Below are 26,272 nucleotides of genomic sequence, written 5' to 3' on the forward strand. Positions count from 1 at the left end.
GCACTCCCACTCTGACCATACAAAATAAAGCTATTGTTTTGATTGATACTTTTCTGATTACTGTCTAGTATGAGCATCTTGCATACAGACTTACTGCCCTTTACAATACCTAGACCTAAGAGTCCCCTGGTTCTGGAAAGACTCAGTGAAACAGTATTTGGCAAAACCAGAACGGGGAAGTGGGAAGGGGTGGGTGGGAGGACAGGGGAAGAGAAGGGGGCTTACGGGACTTTCGGGGAGTGGGAGGGGCTAGAAAAGGGAAATCATTTGAAATGTAAATAAATTATATCAAATAAAAAAAGTCACTTATTAAAAATTGTGTTGGCAATGATGCATCAGTTAGCAACTCAGAGTATGGTGTTGATTAGGTCAGGAATTTAATCTGTATATGGATCAAAATTCTGCTTTCAAACTGTATTTCTCAGCTCACTGGGCCTGAGAGTACAATGCTTAGTTAACTCTGGGGCTCCAAGAGGGGGGAAGTTTGTTGTATGTCTTGCTAACCAGAGACTCACAGCAGCTTCACTCAGAACAGTTTCAGAGAATTTCTGTCTATAGTTCCTATTCTATGGAAACTAAAATAAAGGGGGTTTTTATTTGTTTATTTTGAGATGAGATCCTATTATATTACTCAGGCTGATCCTGAACTTGGGGTTCAGTCGGGACTCCTGCTCAGCCTCCCAGTTATAGTAGGTTTGAGATGGTTCACTGCTGTTACTGTTTACTTGTAAACCTTTTGATAATAGCACATATGTAACTATTTAGCAGTGTACTGAAATAAATGCTAGAAGCTGATTAAGTTTTCATTATTGATTCTCACAATATTATATAAAACTGAAAGCAAAATCCTCAAGTTCATAATGCTTAATTCAAACACAACTGAAATGATTCTTAGGGAAACTGTTAAGAAGGGATAGTGGAGGAAGCAGGGATCTCCTGATACACCCAACTCAGGGATTCCCTTTGGCTATCCACATGGTTGCAAAGGGGCAGAGCAGGAAGGCCCTGGATGAGAGGGTCCATACCAATGCGCATGCACTCACTTATAGACTCAAGTTCTTCACGACTTGTCCAACTTGCAACATACTTGGCTTGTTTATTCATTTTTTATTTTGTTTTGTTTTATTTTTTAATTCCATTCTCAGAAAGGCCTACTGCTTCAATTTTCACTGTAAAGTTCCTTGTAATTTGTGAAATTATCCAACGTAATTTACTTTGTCCAAATTTTTCTTTTCTCTGTATACAGTGTGTGGATTGAATGTGAAATGCTCTGCACAGGCTCACAGTTTGAATAGTCGGGTGAGGGCTGGTAGTGATAGTCTGGGATGCTGTAGAAACTTCGGTGGGTGAACGGTGATGAGGAAGTGGTCAGCTAGGGCAGGTCTTGGGCATGTAGTCCCCCTGGCTACCTCCTCTCCTGCTTGTTGTTTCTTGCTCACTATAAAGTCAACATTCCTAGCAACATGATGTTTTGCTAAAACAAGGGAATTAAATTACCACAGACGTTGAAACTAAATTAAAAGAAAACTTTCCTTTCCTAAGTTGTTTCTTTCAGGTATTTTACTTCAGTGACATTAAAAGCAATGGACACATTTTTAGAAACTACTGGTTACTTTTTGGCTTTTCCTTCTGTCAGGTGACTAAACACTTGCTGTATCTTGGGGTGAGCACATGACCCCACATTGTAATGACTATTTAGCCATCACACCTGAACTCTAGGCCTTAGGATAGAAAGCAGGAGCAACACTAAGGTCTTGTGCCGAGAGTTTCACCCAGAACTGTGGCATACATTTCGTTGGCCAGAATTTAGTCAAATGCCACACATAGCTGCAGGAAGATTTTCCATATAACATAATAGCAAGTGTTACAGTGATGTTCTAAAATGTCTCAATTTTCTTTTTCTTATACGCGATCAGCTTAATGTTGATGTCCTTTGAATATGTTATACTTTGAATACTATACTGGCAGGAAACATAAATATATAAAAAAAACCTCCAATGCTTTGAGACAGGATCTTACTCTGTAGTTCCATCTGGTTTTGAGTTTGTAATCCTTCTGCCTTAGCCTCCTGAGTGCTGGAATTATAGGTATGCACCATTATATCTGGCTTGAAGATGTCTTAATATGGCCAGATTCAAATTTTTAAATGATATTTTTCATGATTAAAGATTCGCTTTTCTCCATGAGTCAAATCACATACATGCATGCTTATGATATTAAGGAAGCTGCTATTTGCTGTTTAAAGTGTTACAGATGTCATCTGATTTTCTAAGTTTAGGAAAAAATGATGAACACGGCTGAACAGACTTCATGCTTTCTCATGAAGAGGGAGAGGGAATATGACAGCGAATGTGAGCACTCTGTAGTTTCTGGATGAGAACTAGGAAGGGCACAGTTAGAAACAGCAATCCTAGATGAAAGCGATGATAGCAACTGGGCAGGCAAGAGTTCAGTAGGCAAAGGTGCTGAATCTGATCCTCTGAACCACATGGCAGGTGCAGGGAACTGATTGCTGCAAGTTGTGCACTGACCACCACATGCACACTGTGGCACGCATGTATGTACACACAGACACACATGATAAGTAAATGTTTTAAAAGAGACAGTATTAATTAACTAATGTTGCATTTACCATTTGTTGAATTCCTTACCTTAAATTCTATTATAGTCTTTGAACTTTTGAAATACTTATTTATTAAGATCATCAAACTAGCCGGGCAGTGGTGGCGCATGCCTGTAATCCCAGCACTCTGGGAGGCAGAGGCAGGCGGATCTCTGAGTTCAAGGCCAGCCTGGTCTACAGAGTGAGTTCCAGGACAGCCAGGGCTACACAGAGAAACCCTGTCTCAAAAAAACCAAAAAAACCAAAAAAAAAAAACCAAAAAAAAAAAAAAAGATCATCAAACTAAATACAGTTTTACAACAGAGTCTTTGGGATCATATTAATGTTTACATTAATTTATTCACATATCCAGTGGATATTATTCAGTGGATATTTATTGGAAGCTATGATATGGTGAACAATGGGGATTGTAAGAAATAAGACCTATAAAAATATCTTTAAATTTAAAGATCTCTTCAATCTCTTAGAATTATAAAAGCAATTATTTGTAGGAAATGATAGATATAAGGTCTGACATTCTATTTGCAGTGTTAAGATCTATGTACACTTCTAAAAGGTACAAAACAGTCTTAGTTTTCCCTCTTCCAGATTTTATTTTCTTAAACACCAATTTACTTGGCTTTTATACGGAGTCATGGGAGCAACACACTTCTAAAATTAAAGGGAAAGAATGTTACTAAGTTTTTCTAGATTAGATATTGCTTTGCTCATACCTAAATATATGTTCTTCCTTTCAGTAACAAGTATAAATTGCTCTTTCTAAATGCCCCTTTTCTTCTCTACAGTGTCAGAGTCCTGTCTTTATTTCCTAACTTACTGTGATACAAAAGGAAGAAGAAAGACTCCCTCATGAATGCTTTTGTTATAGTTGGGTTAAAGTGTTTCATATTTTTCTAATTTATACGTTAGCGACCATAAAACAGAAACACAAGAATCCTAATCCCAAAACTTCAAAAGAAATTCCCACAGCAGCCAGCAAGGGTCTCCTGTGGATTTATAGGCTTAGACCAGGTAGCAAAAAGTTGGATGCCACCGGGTACCTCTATAATTTTCTAATTAGCATATAATCGTTGAAAGTATCTGAAGGAAAGAAAAAAAATCAGGCTCTTTTGTGTGTGTGTGTGTGTGTGTGTGTGTGTGTAAGAAATGAAGAGTAAGAATGTGTTTATAGTGCAGGCAATAGGGGAAGAATCTGGGAGGCAGGTGGCTTTCATGACACAAGGAAGAGTATACAGCTCTCCTTTGACTTCCAGTTAGAAACTAGGAAGAGAATGGATTGCTAGGTTTCCTGTCAATGGTGATGGGCATGAATGTATGTGTACATGTGGGGTGGGGAAAGGGGTGGAGAGATGGGGAGGGAGGACAGGCGAGCACATGCACAAGAGACACGGACAGAGCAACTTCATCCTTAGGGAGTTATGAAATTATCTTTTGCAAGAGAAATGAAATATTACTACTCATCCAAGATCTGGTCAGGCTGTAATATGAGTCATTAAAAATAATGAGGTTACTAGGCCTGACTCCATGGTTTGATTAAATGAATCTACTATTATCAGTGTGAGTGTGCTCTCTATTTTCTGTCTACTTGACAAAAACTAGAGTCACCTCAAAAGAAAGAATTGAGTTAGTTCCATTACACTGGCCTAGAGGCATGTCTGTGGGGTACTTTCTTCATTGTTCACTGACGTGGGAGGGCCTTGCCCACTGTAGACTGCGACCTCCCCCCCTTCTGGGGCATGGTGGTCAGACTGTACAAGAAAGCAGCTGAGCCAGTCATGGAAAGCAAGCCAGTGAACAACTTTCCTTTCCTTCAGGTTTTGTCTTGGGTTGCCTGGTAGAGCACTATAACTGTAAGCCAACCAAATCAAACTAAACCCTTTCTTCTCCTGTATTGCTTTTGCTCATTGTTTCATCACAGCAACAGAGAAGCAAATGAGGACAGTTTAGAACCCAACACCATGAATTACTGTGAGAACTCCTAGTTTCTTAAACCTTTAACTTCTCCATGTTCGCTGATCTTATATCTCCCAGACCAAGATTCTCCCAAATGATGAAAGCTGTCTAGAATACACGTGGGGGTGGGGAGACCCACAGCTCCAACTGGATATGTAGCAGAGGATGGCCTTATCTGGCATCAATGGGAGGGGTCCTGAGGGAAGGGTATGTTTGACTTACACTTGCACAACATTGTTCATCATTGAAGGAAGTCAGGGCAGGCACTCATGCAGGGCAGGAACCTGGAAGCAGGAGCTGATGCAGAGGCCATGGAGACGTGCTTATCGGCTTGCTTCTCATGGCTTCTTCAGCTTGCTTTCCCATAGAACCCAGGACTGCTACCCCAAGGGTATCAGCACATACAATGGGCTGGGCCCTCCTCATCAATAGCTAACTAAGAATATGCCCTGAAGGCTTGCTAGTAGCGTGATTTCATGGAGGCGGTTTTCTCAATTGAGGCCCCCTTCTCTAGGATGACTTTAGCTTGTGTCAAGTTTACATAAAACTAGCCAGCCCAGTACTTTTTTTTCCTTTTTGAGACAAGATCCTAAGAAGCTAAGGTGGATTAAGAATAAGTTAGGAAAGAGAAGTAGTTTGAATTATGGAGCCCTGTTATAAGAAAAGTAATAATCCCCAGGAGACCGGCAGGACAATAGGAATCCTGTTTGGTTCCTGACCTTATTCATCATAATATCATCATTTTTGGTGCAGTACTCCTCTGCCTAGATCGTCACTGACTGGTATAGCAGAGACACTGTAGCAGAGGAGGGAAATATAATGTTGGTTTATGTCTGACTTTCAGAATTGTGTTTTGCTCTTTCATAATCAAGTCAAGGTGTGAAACTCATTTGTGAGACTGAATCTTCAGGTTTTTCAGGATAATATTATTTCTATTTCATACAGAATATTAGCTTAATAAGCAAAGATTATTTTAGTGTTAAGTTTTCAGAAAATATACGAACATAGCAAGTGTTTGTGTGATACTTAAAAACCACTCAGTGATTTAAGAATAGATTCAGATAAAGCAATTCATGATAAAAGATGGTATTATCTAACAATTTCCTAGAAGCAACTGTGTTTAGTAAAATGTAAAATGGTACTGATGCTAGGGAACAGTCCTGCTGTTCTTCACAAGAACAAAACCTAGAGTTACGTTACAACAAACCAATTCCATTCCTAGCTATACAACTACAAGCACCTAAGGCAGGCACTTAAACAACTAAATGTGCATGTATACTCATCAACAGCAATTGTTCACAACTGCTTACATGCTCAAAAAATGAATAAATACATTGTGGCATCCTCATAGAATAGAGAGTTATTCAGCCATGAATAGCCATGAACTACGATATGGATAATTCTCAAAACCACGGAGCTGGATAAAAGGAGGCCACAGAGGCCACCATGCATTCTCCCCCTTCTGTAACACATGTGGGAGAGCACATCCATCCAGAGAGAAAGCAACTCCTCGGGACGGCGGACTGTGGGAGGTAGAGAACGGGAGTAATTGCTGAATGCTACAGGATTCTTTGGAAGTCAAGACAGCATTCTGAAGCTACACAGAGGCAGTGTTGCCCAACTAAACACCACTGAACTTATATGTTAAAATGGTTAATTATAATGACCAATTATGAATTTTACCTAATCGGGGAAAATGAAGTTAGTACTTTCTCATTAGGCTTGGGTACATCTGCCCAGCAACTAACGAGCAGCTTCTGGGCCACATTTACCTGAGAGGCAGGGCTGATGCTGTTGAGGTGGATTACACGGCTCTGCAGAAATAGGAGCTTCTTCAGAAACATATTTCAGAAGTTCTTTTCCAAGGTATGTTACCTGTAATTTAAAAATCATATATTTTGTAAGAGGCAAATATACTTATTTCCTAAAAACCTGATTTTTGTAAACAGTTTGCTTAATAAAACTATAGACCACGGCTATGCTATCCTGAACCTTTATTTTTATAAAAATATTTTGTTGGAATATAATTACATTCATCTATTTAAAATGTCTGACTGCTTTGGGGCTAGAGGATAATTAAGTTCTTGTGGCAGAAATCATGTGTCAGTGATGTCCAAACTGTAATTTACTATCTGCGCCTGGAAAAAAAATCTGCCAGCCTTTGATTATCATTAATACCACATGTCCAACAACTATTAATCTAGCATGTGCTACTTTGTAATTTAAAAATGAACATTATAACAAAACAAAACCATAAAAGCAAGAGGATTTTTCAAGAACTGTGATATCTAACTAATCACATTGATCATCTAACATTTAGGTCTCTGTATAAAAATTTTTAAATGTGCTTTTGAATTTAGATACTATTATTGGCTCAAAAGCTAACAGCTTAAAAAGACCTGTATGTAAACGGGGGGGTGGGGTGGGGTGTGTGTGAGGAGGGAGTTGGTGGAGGTAGACTTTTAAAAAGTTATCTACTCTCAGCTATAGATATTCTAATAAAACACTCCCTGGAGGTAGGTTCATGGGGACAATGTGTCAAGTTTCAATTTGAACATTCTTTTTAGAGCATATTTTTGTAACCTCTAAACATAGGAATGATACCCATGATCAGCTCCTGTAATATCTGTGCTTCTGTTTCTCCCACTGCATTTATCTCACTAAAATGATTTAATGTGTCTTGCTTCCATTAAATCATGACCTTTCTGAGAACATGATCTGTGTCACATATGTTTTGATATCCTCAGATGTCACCTAGTGACTGCCATTATGGAATGAAAGACGTGGAAGTTGTAGCTTTTAAGTAAGGCTCTTAAATTCCATGTTGTAGTTTGTGTGTTTTTATTTTAAAGAATTACCTGCAGCTTATTAAGACAGAGATAACATCCAAAAAACAATTGACATGGTTGTCTAGTATATTCTGAGTATTTCACAAATTCTTGCTAAACTGAACAGAGTGACCAAGTAATAGATCTATAAGAAGGGACCCTTTGGGCTCAAATCATAGACCAAAGTCTGAAGGAAAAAATGGGGTATAACCAGGCCTCTCCAGTATGCCAAGTCCTCCTTTCTTGTCACAGAATGGAAAGGCCAGTTTCCAAAGAACCAACATTAGAAATGATGGGTTTGTATATGTTGTCTTTAAAGGGAGTATTCTGTTGGTGATGCTTGCGTCTATGACTCCTGATCTCTTTCCTAGGTTTTCCATCTCCAGGGTTGTCTCTTCTTGTGATTTCCTTATTGTTTCTATCTCCGTTTTTAGATCCTGGATGGATTTGTTCAATTCCTTTACCTGTTTGGTTGTGTTTTCATGTAATTCTTTAAGGGATTTTTATGTTTTCTCTTTAAGAAGAGACATCTGTTTACTCATGTTCTCCTGTATTTCTTTAAGGGAGTTATTTATGTCCCTAAAGTCCTCTATCATCATCATGAGATGTGATTTTACATCAGTCTTGCTTTTCTAGTAAGTTGGAGTATCCAGGTCTTGTTGTGGTGAGAGAACTGGGTTCTGATGATGCCAAGCAGCCTTGGTTTCTGTTGCTTATGTTCTTGCACTTGCCTCTTGCCATATGTGGTGTTAGCTGGTCTTGTTGTCTCTGACTGTGGCTTGTCCGTCCTGTAAGCCTGTGTATCAGCACTCCTGGGAGAACAGGTCTCTCTGGGAGGAATTTGGGTATGGAGAGCTGTGGCACACGGTTAGCTCTGGGGTGCAGGCAGAAATCAGAAGGATCCTGTCCCAGGCTGTTCCTTGGTTCCCATGTCCTGATAGCTGAGGGCGGGGGGGGGGGCCCTCTTGGGCCAGGAATTTGAGCAGAAGTGGTGGTCTCACCTGTGCTCTCAGGTTTGTCAGCACTCCTGGAAGACCAGCTCTCTCCCAGTGGGATTTGGGAACAGAGAGCTGTTGCATAAGGTCAGCTCCAGATGCAGATGGAAACCAGTAGGCCAGTTTTGTTAACACCATACATTGAAGAGACTTTTTTCCACTGAATGCTTTGACTCAGTTAACAAAAGTTAGATGGCCATATTTTTGCTTTTGCCAAAGTCTACTTTCTATAAGGAAGTAGACAGAAAGAAGAAAGGTGAACACAGAAGTAAAGCTCGGAGAGATGTGCCTACTGGTTTGAAAGATGTTTGGGATTTCTCATACTGGAGCTGCCTTTTACTGAATCAGTCAGTCAGTCAGTCTGTCTGTCTGTCTGGTCTGTCTATCTATCTATCTATCTATCTATCTATCTATCTATCTATCTATCTATCAACAGGCCCTCCCTTTAATTTACTTGGGCTGTTCTGGAACTACCTAAGTAGGCCAGGCTGGCTTTGAAGCCAGAGATCCACCTGCCTGTGCCTACCTAGTGCTGGGATTAAAGGTGTGCACCACCACCTAGCAGGGATCAATCAAGTCTTTAAGAACAGGCTGCTCAACACTATCCCTTACCCCACATTCAAATCTAGAAGATAAATTCAAAGCAATAGATGAGTTATTTTGCAGCACAAAAATGCAAGAAACATGAAATGGAAGAGAAAATGACATTATAAATCAAATGGACCTAACAAATATCTATAGAATATCTCACCCAAACACAAAAGAATCTATCTCCTTCTCAGCATCTCATAGAAACTTCTCCAAATTTGACCATATGGTCACAAAGTAAGTCTCAACTGATAAAAAAAAAGACTGAACCCCTTGTATCCTATGTGATCACATGGATTAAAGCTAGACTTCAACAACCACAGAAACAATAGAAAGCTTACAAGCTCATAGAACATGAAAAATTCTCTTCTCAATAACTACTGGGGCAAAGAAGAAATTAAAGACTTGTAAGAATTCAATGAAAACGAAGGCACAATATACCCAAACCTACAGGACACAGTGAAAAAAGTGCCAAAAGGAAAATGAAGTAGAAATTTATGTTATTTTCAACAACTCAGTTATGTCACATGTTTTTCTAGAAGCTGTCTTGTGATAGAGAATGTGATGTTATTGCTGAAAACAGACGCTTGAGAGGGTGTGTGATGTTCAGAAGGAATATAAATGGAACCCCACAAACAGTGAGAGGATGTGCTTGCATGGCTACACTGTGAAAAACTTTGCTGGTCTTCACTTTGTAGAGAGAAATGCATCAAAGAACTTATAGTAATCTGGCTGCTTCTGGCTGCTTCTGTGGCAGAACCTTGCAGTGTCTGCTAGATAGTACTGTTGTTACTGATTCGTATTTGGTGTTTGCTATTGAACTTGCTATCCTGGCAACTAAGAGTGGAATTGCCCTGAGGAACTACTTCTAAACAGGTCCACAACTCCCTTTTCCTATTAACCTTCTTTCTCCCCTGCCTTTGATCAGTGGGCTAGAAGGGAGGTTGAAGCATTTGAGAACCCAAAATAAAGTAGGTTTTGAAAAACTAAGCCTACAGGAAAGTTGATAGGGCTCCATGACTTCATAAAGAAACTGGAGAGATCTCACACTATCAACCTAACAGCACATCTGAAAGCTCAAGAATAAAAAGAAGCAAGCACACCCAAGAGGAGTAGATGGCAGGAAATAATCAAATTCAGGGCTGAAATCAATCAATAGAAACAGAAAACAATACAAAGAACCAATGAAACCAAAAGCTGTTCTTTGAGAAAATCAAGAAGATAAACAAACGCTTAGCTAAACTAATTAAAAGGCAGAGAGATAATATTCAACTTAACGAAGTCAGAAATGAAAAGGGGAATGTAGTAACAGACACTGAGGAAATACAAACAATCATTAGGTCTTACTTCTAAAGCCTGTACTCCACAAAATTGGAATCTAAAAGAAATGGACAGTTTTCTGGATGGATTCCGCTTATCAAAGTTAAATCAAAATTAGATAAACAATCTAAATGGTCCTATAAGCCTTAAGAAATAGAAGCAATCACTAAACATCTGTAAAGAAACAAACATCAACGGCCAGATAGTTTTAGTAAAGAATTCTAGATGATTTCAAATAAGAGCTAATACTAATACTCCTCAAACTATTCCATGAAATAGAAACAGAAGGAACACTGACAAACTATGAGGCCATAATTGCCCTGATATTTAAACCATAATAAGACTCAACAAAGTAAGAGAATTTCAGACCAATTTCCCGTATGAACATTGATGCAAAAATACTCAATGAAATACTCACAAACCAAATCCAAAACACATCAAAGACATTATCCACCATGATCAACCAGGCTTCATCTCAGGGATGAGGTATGGTTTAATGTATAAAAATCCATCAATGTAATCCACCATATAAACAAACAGAAAGGGAAAAAAAAAACCAATTTGATCATCCCATTAGATGATGAAAAAGCCTCTGACAAAATCTAACACCCCTTCATATTACAAGTCTTAAAGAGGAGGCGGCAGTGGCGGTGGCGGCAGTGACGGTGGCGGCAGTGCAGCAGTGGCTGGTCCAGCTGAAGGGCCATCAGCAGTGGAACCGAGGCGACACAGGTCCAGTTAGGCCCTGTGCCCATGACCATTGACCTTTGCTGGCCAGCCGGGCTGCAAGCAGCTGCGGATTTATGGTACCTTTCACCACACAGAAGTCACTTCAGAACTCTGCCTCCCGCCAGTCAGGAGAGATTCACCTCCATCTTGGTTTCGGACTCCAGAGAGATCAGACAGACTGAGGTACACAAACATAACCCGAGGCCAACATCACGGGGGTCTAAGTCCGATGGGTGTTGGCCTGTACCCAGGCCCTGGGATGTTCGGGGGGCTATCGGGGTGCCAACCCAGCCAGGAGGTTTTTTTGCCCGGGCCGGTGCGCGAGCCGCCATTTTGCCTACAGGACGCCACAGAGCTCTAGCAGGCAAAGCCAGCTAACAGGCATAGCCTGAGGCTAACAAAGCAGGGGTCTAGGCCCCAACAGGACCTGGACTGACCCCAAGAACTGGGCGGCTTGGTGGGCCATCTGTGTGTCAACCCGCCCAGGAGGTTGTTAGCCCAGCAGACTCTCCCGGCACTTTCAGGGAGCACGAGCGCACATGCCTGCCATCCTGGCCACCTGACAGACCCAATTAACAGTCATAGCCCAAGGGGAACTTTGCTCGGACCTTGGCCTCCCAGGCTTTTACCTGGACCCAGGGCCTGAGCAGCCAGGCTAGCCTTGTGTGCACCACCCCGTTGGGAGATCGGCTGCCTAGCAGAGTGATCAGCACACGAAAAAGGTCCCAGCAGCATGCACCATCAGCACCCCCTGAAGGTGCAAACGGGCTCCATCTGGTTCACAGACACAATCTGGGGCAAAGCACACTAGAGCTGCAAGGGCACCCAAGAGGAAGACAGCACATCAGCAATCAGCTACAGGGGAAACCCAGCCATATAGTGTTGCAGTAATAGCCCCAGAGCCCCTCAGGAGGCTCAAACACCAGCCAGGGACAAGACCAACTAACTCCAGAGAACAAGATGGCAAAGGGCAAACGCAGGAACGCTACTAACAGAACTCTAGGCAATATGGCAGCATCTGAACCAAACTCTCCAACATCAGCAAGTCCTGCTTATGCCAACACACCAGAGAAACAAGATTTGGATTTAAAATCACTGATCATGATGCTGCTAGAAGAACACAAAAAGGACATAAATGAATCTCTTAAAGAAATACAGGAGAACATGAATAAGCTAGAAACCCGTATAATGGAAACAGAAAAATCACTTAAAGAAATGCAGGAGAATAAGGCTCAAGAGATAGAAGCCAATAAAGAAGAAACGCAAAAAAAAACTTAAAGAAATGCAGGAGAACTTGAGACAAGAGGCAGAAGTCATGAAAGAGGAAACACAAAAATCTCTTAAAGAATTACAGGAAAACACAAACAAACAAATGATGGAACTGAGCAAAACCATCCTGGATCTAAAAACAGAAGTAGAAACAACTAAGAAATCACAAAGGGAGATAACTTTGGAGGTAGAAAACCTTGAGAAGAAATCAAGGGCCATAGATGCAAATATAAACAACAGAATACAAGAGATGGAAGAAAGAATTTCAGATGCCGAAGCTACCATAGAAACCACTGACTCAACTGTCGAAGAAAATGCAAAATGCAAAAAGCTTGTATCCCAGAACATCCAGGAAATCCAGGATACAATGAGAAGACCAAACCTAAGGATTATAGGTATAGATGAGAGTGAAGATTTACAACTGAAAGGGCCAGCAAATATCTTCAACAAAATTATGGAAGAAAACTTTCCCAACTTAAAGAGAGAGATGCCTATGAATATACAAGAAGCCTACAGAACTCCAAACAGACTGGATCTGAGCAGAAATACCTCTCACCACATAATAATTAAAACCCCAAATACACTAAACAAAGAAAGAATATTAAAGGCAGTAAGAGAAAAAGTCCAAGTAACATATAAAGGAAGACTTATCAGAATCACACCAGACTTCTCACCAGAGACCATGAAAGCTAGAAGATCCTGGGCACCTCACTTCCAGAAGATCCTGCTATACCACTCCTGGGCATATACCCAGAAGACTCCCCACCATGTAATAAGGATACATGTTCCACTATGTTCATAGCAGCCCTATTTATAATTGCCAGAAGTTGGAAAGAACCCAGGTATCCCTCAACAGAAGAGTGGATGCAAAAAATGTGGTATATCTACACAATGGAGTACTATTCAGCCATTAGAAACAATGAATTCATGAAATTCTTAGGCAAATGGATGGAGCTGGAGAACATCATACTAAGTGAGGTAACCCAGACTCAAAAGGTGAATCATGGTATGCACTCACTAATAAGTGGATATTAACCTAGAAAACGGGAATACCCAAAACATAATCCACACATCAAATGAGGTACACGAAGAACGGAGGAGTGGCCCCTTGTTCTGAAAAGACTCAGTGAAGCAGTATAGAGCAAAATCAGAACAGGGAAGTGGGAAGGGTTGGGTGGGAAAACAGGGGGAGGGAAGGGGACTGATGGGACTTTTGGGGAGTGGGGGTCCGGAAAAGGGGAAATCATTTGAAATGTAAATAAATATATCAATAAATTAAAAAAAACAAAAAAACAAAAAAAAAAAGAGAGAAAAAAAAGTCTTAAAGAGATCAGGGATACAAGGAGTGTACCTAAACACAATAAAAACAATATATGGTGAGCCAATAGCCAACATCAAACTAAATTAAGAGAAACTAAAGTGATTCCATTAAAATCAGGGACGACAAGGTTGCCCACTCTCTCCATATCTAGTCAATATAGTACTTGAAGTTCTAGCCAGAGCAATTAGACAAGAGGAGATCAAGGGGATACAAATAGGAAAAGAAGTGAAAGTATTGTTATTCGCAGAAGATATGATGATATAAACAAGTGAATCCCCAAAATCTACCAGAGAACTCCTATAGCTGATAAACAGCTTCAGAAAAGAGGGTAGATACAAAATTAGCTCAAAACAAAAAAAACCCTCCGTATCCCTCCTTATTGTATAAATGATAAACAAGTTAAGAAATAAATCAGGGAAACAATACATTTTACAATAGCACAAATAATTTAAATTGCCTTTGTGTAATTCTAACCAAGCAAATGAAAGACCTGCATAATAAGAACTTCTGGTCTCTGAAGAAAGAAACTAAGGAAAATAGAAGATAGAAAGATCTCCCATGCTTATGGATTGGTAGGATTAACATTGTGAAAAAAGGCCATCTTGTAAGCAAAAGCAATCTACAGATTCAATGCAATTCCCATCAAAGTTCCAACTCAATTCTTTATTATTATTATTTTTTTATTAGGTATATTCTTTATTTACATTTCAAATGATTTCCCCTTTCCTGGTTCCCCACCCCCCAAAATCCCATAAGCCATCTCCCCCCCCCACCCCCCCCCACCCCCCCCCCCGTTCCCCAATCACCCCTCTCCCGATTCCCTGTCCTGGTATTCCCCCTACACTGCTGCATGGAGCCTTTACAGGACCAAGGGCCTCTCCTCCCTTTGATGTCCACCAAGGCCATCCTCTGTTGCCTATGCATCTGGAGCCATGGATATCACCATGTGTACTATCTGGTTGTGGTTTTGCCCCTGGGGACTCAGCTCCTTGGGTTCTTTCTCTAGCTCCCCCCATTAGGGACCCTGTGCTCAGTTCAGTGGCTGGCTGAGAGTGTCCCCTTCTGTATTTGTCAAGCACTAGCAGAGCCTCCAGGTAACAGCTATATCTGGCTCCAGTCAGCAAGCACTTGTGGGCATCGATATAGTGTCTGGGTTTTGTAACTGTGTATGGGATGGATCACTAGGTGGGGTAGTCTGTGGATGGTCTTTCCCTCAGACTCTGCTCCACACTTTGTCTATGTATCTCCTTCTGTGGGTATTTTGTTCCTCCTTCTAAGAAGGACCAGAGTATCCATACTTTATTCTTCCTTCTTCTTGGGCATCATTTGATATGTGAATTGTGTCTTGGGTATTATCCACTTATCAGTGAGAGCATACCATGTGTGTTCTTTTGTGATTGGGTTACCTCACTTAGGATATTTTCCAGTTCCAACCATTTGCCTAAGAATTTCATGAATTCATTGTTTTTAATAGCTGAGTAGTATTCCATTGTGTAAATATACCACATTTTTTGTATCCATTCCTCCGTTGAGGGACATCTGGGTTCTTTCCAGCTTCTGGCTATTATAAATAGGGCTGCTATGAACATAGTGGAGCATGTGTTCCTCTTTCATGCTGGAGAATCCTCTGGGTATATGCCCAGGAGTGGTATAACAGGGTCATCTGATAGTATTACGCCCAGTTTTCTGAGAAACCACTAGATTCATTTCCAGAGTTGTTTTACCAGCTTGCAATCCCACCAGCAATGGAGGAGTGTTCCTCTTTCTCCACATCCTCTCCAGCACCTGCTGTCTCCTGAGTTTTTGATCTTAGTCATTCTGACTGGTGTGAGGTGAAATCCCAGGATTGTTTTGATTCACATTTCTCTGATGACTAAGGATGTTGAATATTTCTTTAGGTGCTTCTCAGCCAATTGATATTCCTCAGGTGAAAATTCTTTGTTTAGCTCTGTACCCCCATTTTAATAGGGTTATTTGGTTTTCTGGAGTCTAACTTCTTGAGTTTTTGTATATATTGTACATTATTATAATATATATTACAAAAATATTAATGTAATATTGTATATTATATTATTATATATTAGCCCTCTGTCAGATGTAGGGTTGGTAAAGATAGTTTTCCAATTTGTTGGTTGTTGTTTTGTCCTTTTGACAGTATCCTTTGCGTTACAGAAACTGTAATTTTACGAGGTCCCATTTGTCAATTCTTGATCTTAGAGCATAAGCTATCGGTGTTCTGCTCAGGAAAATTTCACCTGTGTTCATGTGTTCAAGGTTCTTCCCCACTTTCTTTTCTATTAGTTTCTGTGTATCTGGTTTTATATGGAGGTCCTTGATCTACTTGGACTTGAGCTTAGTACAAGGAGATAAGAATGGAAGGATTTGCAGTCTTCTGCATGCTAGCTGCCAGTTAAACCAGCACCATTTGTTGAAAGGCTGTCTTTTCTCCACTGACTTTGCTCCTTTGCCAAAGATGAAGTGACCATAGGTGTGTGGGTTCATTTTTGGGTCTTCAATTCTATTCCATTGATCTACCTGCTTGTCACTGTACCAATACCATGCAGTTTTTATCACTACTACTCTGTATATAGTACTGCTTGAGGTCCAGGATACTGATTTCCCCAGAAGTTCTTTTATTGTTGAGAATAGTTTTACCCATCAGAATGGTTAAGATCAAAAACTCAAGTGATAGTACATGCTGGTAAGGATGTGGAGCAAAGGGAACATTCCTCCATTGCTGGTGGGATTGCAAACTGATACAACCAATTTGTGAATCAATTTGGTGGCTTCTCAGAAAATTGAGAATAGTTCTCTACCTCAAGACCCAAGTATACCACTCCTGGGCATATCCCCAAAAGATGTTCCACCATACCATAAGGATACTTGCTCAGCTATGCCCAAAGCAGCTTTATTTTTAATAGCCAGAAACTAGAAACAACCCAGATGTCTCTCAACTGAAGAATGGACAAAGAAAAAGTGGTTCATTTATATAATGGAATACTACCCAGCTATTGAAAACAAGGGCAACATGAAATCTGCAGGCAAATGGATGGAACTAAAAAACAACATCTGGAGTAAGGTAAGCCAGCCCCAAAAGGACATGCATAGTATGTACTCACTTATAAGTAGGTATTGGCCATAAATACAGGATAACCATGCTACAATCTATAGACTCAAAAGAAACTAAGTAACAAGGAGGGCCCAAGGGATGCTTGAATCTCACTCAGAAGGGGAAATAAAACAGACATTTAAGGTGGCAGGAGAGGTAACTGGTAGGGAGAGGGGATGGTGAGAGGAATGGGGGGCATCTCTAGGACGTGCCAGAGACCTGGGATGGGAGAAGCTCCAGGGAGTCTATGGGGGTGACTCTTGCTGTGACTCCTAGCAGTAGGAGAATATGGATCCTGAAGTGGCCACCTCCTGTAGCAAACCAGGACTCCTAGTGAAGGGATAAGGACATCAAACCACCCATAAAACCTTCAACACAAATTCTGTCCTGCTTACAAGAAGTGCAAGGACAAAGATGGGGCAGAGACTGAGGGAATGGCCAACCAAACTGCCCAACTTGAGACCCATGCCATGGGCAAGAACTAATCCTTGACACTAATGATACTCTTATGCTTTGAGAGGCTCTACCCAGAGGCTGACCAAAACAGATACAGAAACCCACAGCCAAACATTAGAAGGAGTTCAAGAAATCCTTTGAAAAAGTTGGGGGATGAATTGAGGGACTGGGAGGGGATAGAGACTCCGCAAGAAGACCAAGAGAGTCAACTAACCTGGACACTCGGGGGCTCTCAAAGATCTATCCACCAACCAAAAAGCATACATGGGCTGGACCTATGCCCCTGCACATACATAGCAGATGTGTACTTTGGTTTTTAAGTGGGTCTCCCAGTTGTTGGGGGAACAACTGGAGTTGGGGGGGGGGCTGTCTCTAACCCTGTTGCCTGCCTGTGGATGCCTTGTCTGGCCTCAGTGAGGATTTCCTAGTTCTGCAGTGACTTGATATGCCAGCGGGAGTTGCTAACCCAGGGGGCCTACCTCTGAGGAGAAGGGTAAGGTAGGATAGGGGAGGGGCTGAGTGAAGTAGGGACTAGGAGGGGCCTTGAATAAATAATTAAAAAAACACATTAAAACATTATATATACACATGAAATTCTCAACAAATAAGAATAAAAGAATACCTTAAGAAGATCCTATACATATCCAAGACACAATTCACACATCAAATGATGCCCAAGAAGGAAGGAAGGAGTGGCCTCTGTTCTTGGAGAGGCTCAGTGCAGCAGTGTAGGGGAATACCAGGACAGGGAAGTGGGAAGGGGTGGATTAGGGAACAGGGGGAGGGAAGAGGGCTTATGGGACTTTTGGGGAGGGGGATCCAGGAAAGGGGAAATCATTTGAAATGTAAATAAAGAATATATCGAATAAAAAAAAGAGCCTATACTATGATAAAGTATATTAATTATTTTTCCTGTGCCATAAAATATCCTGACTACTTGGAAAGAGACCAGGGATACTGGAGGAGATAGGAGGAAGGGGTGAATATCAAAATAAAATTATATGCATATATGAAGTATTTAAATAATTAATTAAAATATTATAGGAAAATATTGTTGACCAGGGCAGCATGGCAGGGCAGCATGGCAACGAGGCACAAGGCAGCTGGTCACAGCATCAGGAGCCAGAGTGTTGTCATAACAACGCTCAGCTCACTTTCTCCTTCTGATTCAGCCCAGGGCCATGGAAGGTGCCCACCCAAAGCTCAGGTGGTTCTTCCCACCTCAACAAACTGATCTACATAGTCCCTCCCAGGCATGCCTAGAAGCTTGTCTTTCAAGTGATTCTACATCCTGTTGAGAATCAATATAAACTAATATACCAAATTTGTTCAACATAATGCATATTAATTACTAAGCATAATTCAGGATCAAAACAGACATAAGAACAGAAAACACATGACCTCCTTAGCTAACAAAGTTCAACTGCTAAAACCAGAATCTATGATACCATTTTCACATGGCAAACCTCTGGCCAACATTACATTAAATGGGGAAAAGTTAAAGTTTTCCTATCTGGAACAAGACAAATGTGTCCATTTTCTCTGTTCTTAAAGTTAGTGCTTAGAGTCTTAGCTAACCCAGCAAGACAAAACTAGGAATGACATGAACAGAAAAGGGAGAAGTCAGATAGAGCTTTTTAGACATAATAAGCCTATAGCTAGACAATCCTAAAAACTCTACCAAAGAACTACTAGATCTGATAAAGACTTAGCAAAGTAATAGGATACAAAATTAACATACAAACCAGCCTTTTTATACACCAGTAACAAACTCACTCAGAAAAAAATTTTCATTCACAGAAACTTCAAAACAAAACCAAACACCCAACCCAGGAATAAACAAGGACATGAAAGACCTCTACAATGAGAAATACAAGCTACTAAGGAAAGAAACTGAAGAAGACACTACAAGATGGAAAAGACTGCCTGTGTTCATGGACAGGGAGAATTGATATGAAAATGGCTATATCATTTGTAGGCTAACAAAAATAATTAAAAAAATTAAAAACTGACTTTCCACAAGAAACAAGTGATTTGTTGAATATGTTAATGAATAGATATAAAACACTGCACTTCATCCTGGAGCCTTTGTTCCTCCTGGCTAGAGCATAGAGCAAGCAATCATCACAATGTATATACACTTAAAACTGAATCCTGAAAATCCCACTGGACCCAAGTCTTACTTATATGCTTATTCCCACAGAGGTGTGGTATGAAGACCACATTAAGGCAGCTTATGTGAAGCTGCTGGGGTGTCATCTTTCACTGTAATGCTGGAGAGATGGTTTTAGAAAGGTGCTCTGTGAGGATATCTATAGACCGTTGTGCTCTTGTGTTTCTAAGGCAGAGCTGCAGAAGTGTTTTGTCTTGATGCTCTCCCTGAGACTCTTAGAACAGAAGGCATATTATTTCTTACAGCTAGTCTGTGCTGATTCTGTAATAGCATGTTTAGGTGATAACAAGGGTGTGTACAGTATACATACGTGTATATATGGGACGTGGGTACATCTAGCTAACCTACTGTAAATGTACTTACTAAAACAAGTGAGTATATTAATCAACATAATTTACTACTGAACAGAAAAGAGATGTCTAAGAATTTATTTCCTTGCTAAGAGTCCATTTTATTTGAAACTATCCATCTATTTCCTGCCTTTCTCTTCTTTCCCTTCCTTCTGATAGGATCTCACTAGGCTGGCTTTGAACTTAAAATCATCCTGACTGAGTCTTCTGAATGCTGAGGTTTCAGCCATATGTCACCATGTTTGGATTCACTCTATTTTTGCTGTCTTCAGAAAAGCCACTTGTAGTGAAATTTGTCATTATGAAACCCATTCCTTTGTATCATGACTTAACAAACAAGCAAAAACATCAAAGTCATTGTTAGTGTTGACTAATAATGATCTGCTCATGAATGCTCAAATTACTGGCCTTAGAAAGCAGGTCTTGAAAAATTTTCAGTATCCCAAGAGAGAAAAGAGTATAATTGCTTTTTTATCTAAGGGTGGGAAAAAGTAAACAAACAAACAAACAAACCAAAAACCCAAACCAACCAACCAAGCAATCAACGAACAAGACAAATAAAGGTTTCATTTTAGGTTCACTTTAGTACAAAAGACTTTCCAAGAAAATATTTCTTAGACAAAATATTTTAGGAGGTTCAAAATACAGAGCAGAAATCCTATCGAAGTATAATAACAGTTCTCTAGGGAAATGATGATGTAGGTGAAGTCCACTTCCAAAACCAAAGCATCCTGGTGCTCATTCTCCCAACATTTTAGCAAAAGGCAAGAGAAAGCACTCATAGTATGCCTTTCTTCTCTTGTATAATGTTCTCCAATAGAAGCTGGGTTCACTGCAGATTTCCATGAAGACACTATGAGATAAACTGGCTGAGGGAAACCACCCAGACAACTTTTTTTTTTTTTGCCTACTTTATATATTTTTTATTCGATATAATTTATTTACATTTCAAATGATTTCCCCTTTTCTAGCCCCCCACTCCCCGAAAGTCCTGTAAGCCCCCTTCTCTTCCCCTGTCCTCCCACCAACCCCTTCCCACTTCCCCGTTCTGGTTTTGCCGAATACTGCTTCACTGAGTCTTTCCAGAACCAGGGGCCACTCCTCCTTTCTTCTTGTACCTCATTTGATGTGTGGATTATGTTTTGGGTATTCCAGTTTTCTAGGTTAATATCCACTTATTAGTGAGTGCATACCATGATTCATCTTTTGAGTCTGGGTTACCTCACTTAGTATGATGTTCTCTAGCTCCATCCATTTGCCTAAGAATTTCATGAATTCATTGTTTCTAATGGCTGAATAGTACTCCATTGTGTAGATATACCACATTTTTTGCATCCACTCTTCTGTTGAGGGATACCTGGGTTCTTTCCAGCATCTGGCAATTATAAATAGGGCTGCTATGAACATAGTAGAGCATGTATCCTTATTACATGGTGGGGAATCCTCTGGGTATATGCCCAGGAGTGGTATAGCAGGATCTTCTGGAAGTGAGGTGTCCAGTTTTCGGAGGAACAGCCAGACTGATTTCCAGAGTGGTTGTACCAATTTGCAACCCCACCAGCAGTGGAGGAGTGTTCCTCTTTCTCCACACCCTCTCCAACACCTGCTGTCTCCTGAATTTTTAATCTTAGCCATTCTGACTGGTGTGAGATGAAATCTTAGGGTTGTTTTGATTTGCATTTCCCTAATGACTAATGAAGTTGAGCATTTTTTAAGATGCTTCTCTGCCATCCGAAGTTCTTCAGGTGAGAATTCTTTGTTTAACTCTGTACCCCCATTTTTTAATAGGGTTGTTCGGTTTTCTGGAGTCTAACTTCTTGAGTTCTTTATATATATTGGATATTAGCCCTCTGTCTGATGTAGGATTGGTGAAGCTCTTTTCCCAATTTGTTGGTTGCCGATTTGTCCTATTGATGGTGTCCTTTGCCTTACAGAAACTTTGTAATTTTATGAGGTCCCATTTGTCAATTCTTGATCTTAGAGCATAAGCTATTGGTGTTCTGTTCAGAAACTTTCTCCCTGTACCGATGTCCTCAAGGGTCTTCTCCAGTTTCTTTTCTATTAGCTTCAGAGTGTCTGGCTTTATGTGGAGGTCCTTGATCCATTTGGATTTGAGCTTAGTACAAGGAGACAAGGATGGATCAATTCGCATTCTTCTGCATGCTGACCTCCAGTTGAACCAGCACCATTTGTTGAAAAGGCTATCTTTTTTCCATTGGATGTTTTCAGCCTCTTTGTTGAGGATCAAGTGGCCATAGGTGTGTGGGTTCATTTCTGGATCTTCAATCCTGTTCCATTGATCCTCCTGCCTGTCACTGTACCAATACCATGCAGTTTTTAACACTATTGCTCTGTAGTATTGCTTGAGGTCAGGGATACTGATTCCCCCAGATTTTCTTTTGTTGCTGAGAATAGTTTTAGCTATCCTGGGTTTTTTGTTGTTCCAGATGAATTTGATAATTGCTCTTTCTAACTCTGTGAAGAATTGAGTTGGGATTTTGATGGGTATTGCATTGAATCTGTATATTGCTTTTGGCAAAATGGCCATTTTAACTATATTGATTCTACTGATCCATGAGCATGGGAGGTTTTCCCATTTTTTGAGGTCTTCTTCCATTTCCTTCTTCAGAGTCTTGAAGTTCTTGTCATACAGATCTTTCACATGTTTGGTAAGAGTCACCCCAAGATACTTTATACTGTTTGTGGCTATTGTGAAGGGGGTCATTTCCCTAATTTCTTTCTCAGCCTGCTTATCCTTTGAGTACAGGAAGGCCACTGATTTGCTTGTGTTGATTTTATAGCCTGCCACTTTGCTGAAGTTGTTTATCAGCTGTAGGAGCTCTCTAGTGGAGTTTTTTGGGTCACTTAGGTAGACTATCATGTCGTCTGCAAATAATGATAGTTTGACTTCTTCCTTTCCAATTTGTATCCCTTTGACCTCCTTATGTTGTCAGATTGCCCGAGCTAGTACCTCAAGTACAATATTGAAAAGATAAGGAGAAGGGGGGCAGCCTTGTCTGGTCCCTGATTTCAGTGGGATTGCTTCAAGTTTCTCTCCATTTAGTTTGATGCTGGCTACCAGTTTGATGTATATTGCTTTTACTATGTTTAGGTATGGGCCTTGAATTCCTGTTCTTTCCAAGACTTTAAGCATGAAAGGATGCTGAATTTTGTCAAATGCTTTTTCAGCATCCAATGAAATGACCATGTGGTTTTGTTCTTTGAGTTTGTTTATGTAGTGGACTGCATTGATGGATTTCCGTATATTGAACCAACCCTGCATTCCTGGGATAAAGCCTACTTGATCATGGATGGTGGATGATCGTTTTGATGTGTTCTTGGATTCGGTTGGCAAGAATTTTATTGAGTATTTTTGCATCGATGTTCATAAGGGAAATTGGTCTGAAGTTCTCTTTCTTTGTTGGATCTTTGTGTGGCTTTGGTATCAGCGTAATTGTGGCTTCGTAGAAGGAACTGGGTAGGGTTCTTTCTGTTTCTATTTTGTGGAATAGTTTGAAGAGTATTGGTGTTAGGTCTTCTTTGAAGGTTTGATAGAATTCTGCACTGAAACCATCTGGTCCTGTGCTTTTTTTGGTTGGAAGACTTTCTATGACTCCTTCTATTTCTTTAGGCATTATGAGACTGTTCAGATGGTCTAGTTGGTCCTGATTTAATTTTGGTATTTGGTATCTGTCAAGGAAATTGTCCATTTCCTCCAGATTCTCCAGTTGTGTTGAGTAAAGTCTCTTGTAGTAGGATCTGATGATTTTTTGGATTTCCTCAGTTTCCGTTGTTATGTCTCCCTTTTCATTTCTACGTTTGTTAATTTGGATACTTTCTCTGTGCCCTTTGGTCAGTCTGGCTAAGGGTTTATCTATCTTGTTGATTTTCTCAAAGAACCAGCTCCTGGTTTTGTTGATTTTTTGTATGGTTCTCTTTGTTTCCAACTGATTGATTTCAGCCCTGAGTTTGATGATTTCCTGTCTTCTACTCCTCCTGGGTGAATTGGCTTCTTTTTGTTCCAGGACTTTCAGGTGTGTCGTTAAACTTCTAGTGTATGCTCTCTCCATTTTCTTTTTGGAGGCACTCAGGGCTATGAGTTTTCCTCTTAGCACTGCTTTCATTGTGTCCCAAAGATTTGGGTATGTTGTGCCTTCATTTTCATTAAATTCTAAAAAGTCTCTGATTTCTTTCTTTATTTCTTCTTTGGCCAAGGTGTCATTGAGTAGAGTATTATTCAGCCTCCATGTGTATGTGGGCTTTCTGTTTTTTGTTGCTATTGAAGACCACTTTTACTCCATAGTGATCTGATAGGAGGCATGGGATTAGTTCGATCTTCTTATATTTGTTGAGGTCTGTCTTGTGACCAATTATATGGTCGATCTTGGAGAAGGTGCCATGAGGTGCTGAGAAAAAGGTATATTCTTTTGCTTTAGGATAGAATGTTCTATATATATATCTGTTAAATCTAATTGGTCCAAAGCTTCAATTAGTTTCATTGTGTCCCTGCTTAGTTTCTGTTTTCCTGATCGGTCCATTGAGGAAAGTGCAGTGTTGAAGTCACCCACAATTATTGTGTTAGGTGCAATGTGTGCTTTGAGTTTTAATAAAGTTTCTTTTACGAAAGCGGGTGCCCTTGCATTTGGAGCATAGATGTTCAGGATTGAGAGTTCTTCTTGTTCTATTTTTCCTTTGACCAGCAAGAAGTGTCCCTCAGAGTCTCTTTTGATGACTTTGGGTTGAAAGTCAATTTTATCTGATATTAAAATGGCTACTCCAGCTTGTTTCCTGAGACCAGTTGCTTGTAAAATTGTCTTCCAGCCTTTTACTCTAAGGTAGTGTTTGTCTTTGACCCTGAGGTGTGCTTCCTGTAAGCAGCAAAATGTAGGGTCCTGTTTACGTATCCAGTCAGTTAGTCTGTGTCTTTTTATTGGGGCATTAAGTCCATTGATGTTAAGAGAGATTAAGGAATAGTGATTGTTACTTCCTATCATTTTTGATGTTATTTTTTAAATTTGATTGGTTAACTTCTTTTGGGTTTGATGAAAGGTTACTATCTTGCTTTTTCCAGGGTGAAGTTTCCCTCCTTGTATTGGTGTTTTCCTCCTATTATCCTTTGTAGGGCTGGGTTTGTGGATAGATATTGGGTAAACTTGGTTTTGTCATGAAATATCTTAGTTTCTCCATCTACGGTGATTGAGAGTTTTGCTGGATATAGTAGTTTTGGTTGGCATTTGTGTTCTCTTAGAGTCTGCATAAGATCTGCCCAGGACCTTCTAGCCTTCATAGTCTCAGGTGAAAAGTCTGCTGTGATTCTGATAGGTCTTCCTTTATGTTACTTGGCCTTTTTCTCTTACTGCCTTTAATATTCTTTCTTTGTTTAGAACATTTGGTGTTTTGATTATTATGTGACGGGAAGTATTTCTGTTCTGGTCCAGTCTGTTTAGAGTTCTGTAGGCTTCTTGTATATTCATGGGCATCTCTCTCTTTAGGTTAGGGAAGTTTTCTTCCATAATTTTATTGAACATATTTGCTGGCCCTTTAAGTTGTAAATCTTCACTCTCATCTATGCCTATAATCCTTAGGTTTGGTCTTCTCATTGTGTCCTGGATTTCCTGGATATTTTGGGTTACAAGCTTTTTGCATTTTGCATTTTCTTTAACTGTTGAGTCCATGGTTTCTATGGAATCTTCAGCATCTGAGATTGTTTCTTCTATCTCTTGTATTCTGTCATTGATATTTGCCTCTCTGTCCCCTGATTTCTTCCCAAGGCTTTCTATCTCCAAAGTTGTCTCCCTTTGAGTTTTCTTAGTTGTTTCTACTTCTGATTTTAGATCCTGGATGGTTTTGCTTAGCTCCTTCACTTGCTTGTTTGTGCTTTCCTGTAATTCTTTAAGAGATTTTTGTGTTTCCTCTTTCATGACCTCAGCCTGTTGACCAAAGTTCTCCTGTATTTCTTTAAGTGTTTTTTGCGTTTCCTCATTGTTGGCTTTTGTATTCTCCTGGATTTCTTTCAATGATTTTTGTGTTTCCCTTGCAAGGGCTTCTAACTTTTGATCCATTTTCTCCTGAATTTCTTTAAGTATGTCCTTCATATGTTCCTGTAGCGGCATCATGACCAGTGATTTTAGATCCAAATCTTGTTTTACTGGTGTGATGGGGTATCCAGGACATGTTGGTAGAGGAGAATTGGGTTCAGATGTTGTCATATTGCCTTGATTTCTGTTAATGACGTTCCTGCGTTTGCCTTTTGCCATCTAGTTCTCACTGGTGTTAGTTTGTCTTGTCAGTGCTGGACTCACCAGTGCAAGCTGCCCCTTCTCAGTTGGCCTCTGGTGCACAGCTTACCTCCTGCACTGCCTGTAGACAGGGTGCTGCTGCCCAGGCTGTTCAGATCCCGAAGCAGGCACCCGAAGGCTCCCGCTGGGGCCCGCTGGATTCACTGGAGCACACTGACTTCTTCCAGCTGGCCGCCCGGAAGCCCCTCTAGCCTCTTGCAGGACCTGGAGATGTGGTGCCGCCACCCAGGCTGATTTCAGTCTGTCCGATCTCTCTGGA

The 26,272-nt window shown here is 40.4% G+C and overlaps 1 protein-coding gene across 1 annotated transcript in view; it reads right to left on the reverse strand.

Annotated features, from left to right (window-relative positions):
* Window positions 1-26,272, reverse strand: part of Ankrd31 (ankyrin repeat domain 31) — a 183,395-nt gene that overhangs the window by 3,153 nt on the left and 153,970 nt on the right. The window contains exon 24 of the mRNA XM_052159647.1: window positions 6,349-6,451. Coding sequence (XP_052015607.1) covers window positions 6,349-6,451 — 103 coding nt within the window. The remainder of the gene's footprint in view (window positions 1-6,348; window positions 6,452-26,272) is intronic.

This window comes from Apodemus sylvaticus, chromosome 16, assembly GCF_947179515.1.
Source record: "Apodemus sylvaticus chromosome 16, mApoSyl1.1, whole genome shotgun sequence".
NCBI lineage: Eukaryota > Metazoa > Chordata > Mammalia > Rodentia > Muridae > Apodemus > Apodemus sylvaticus.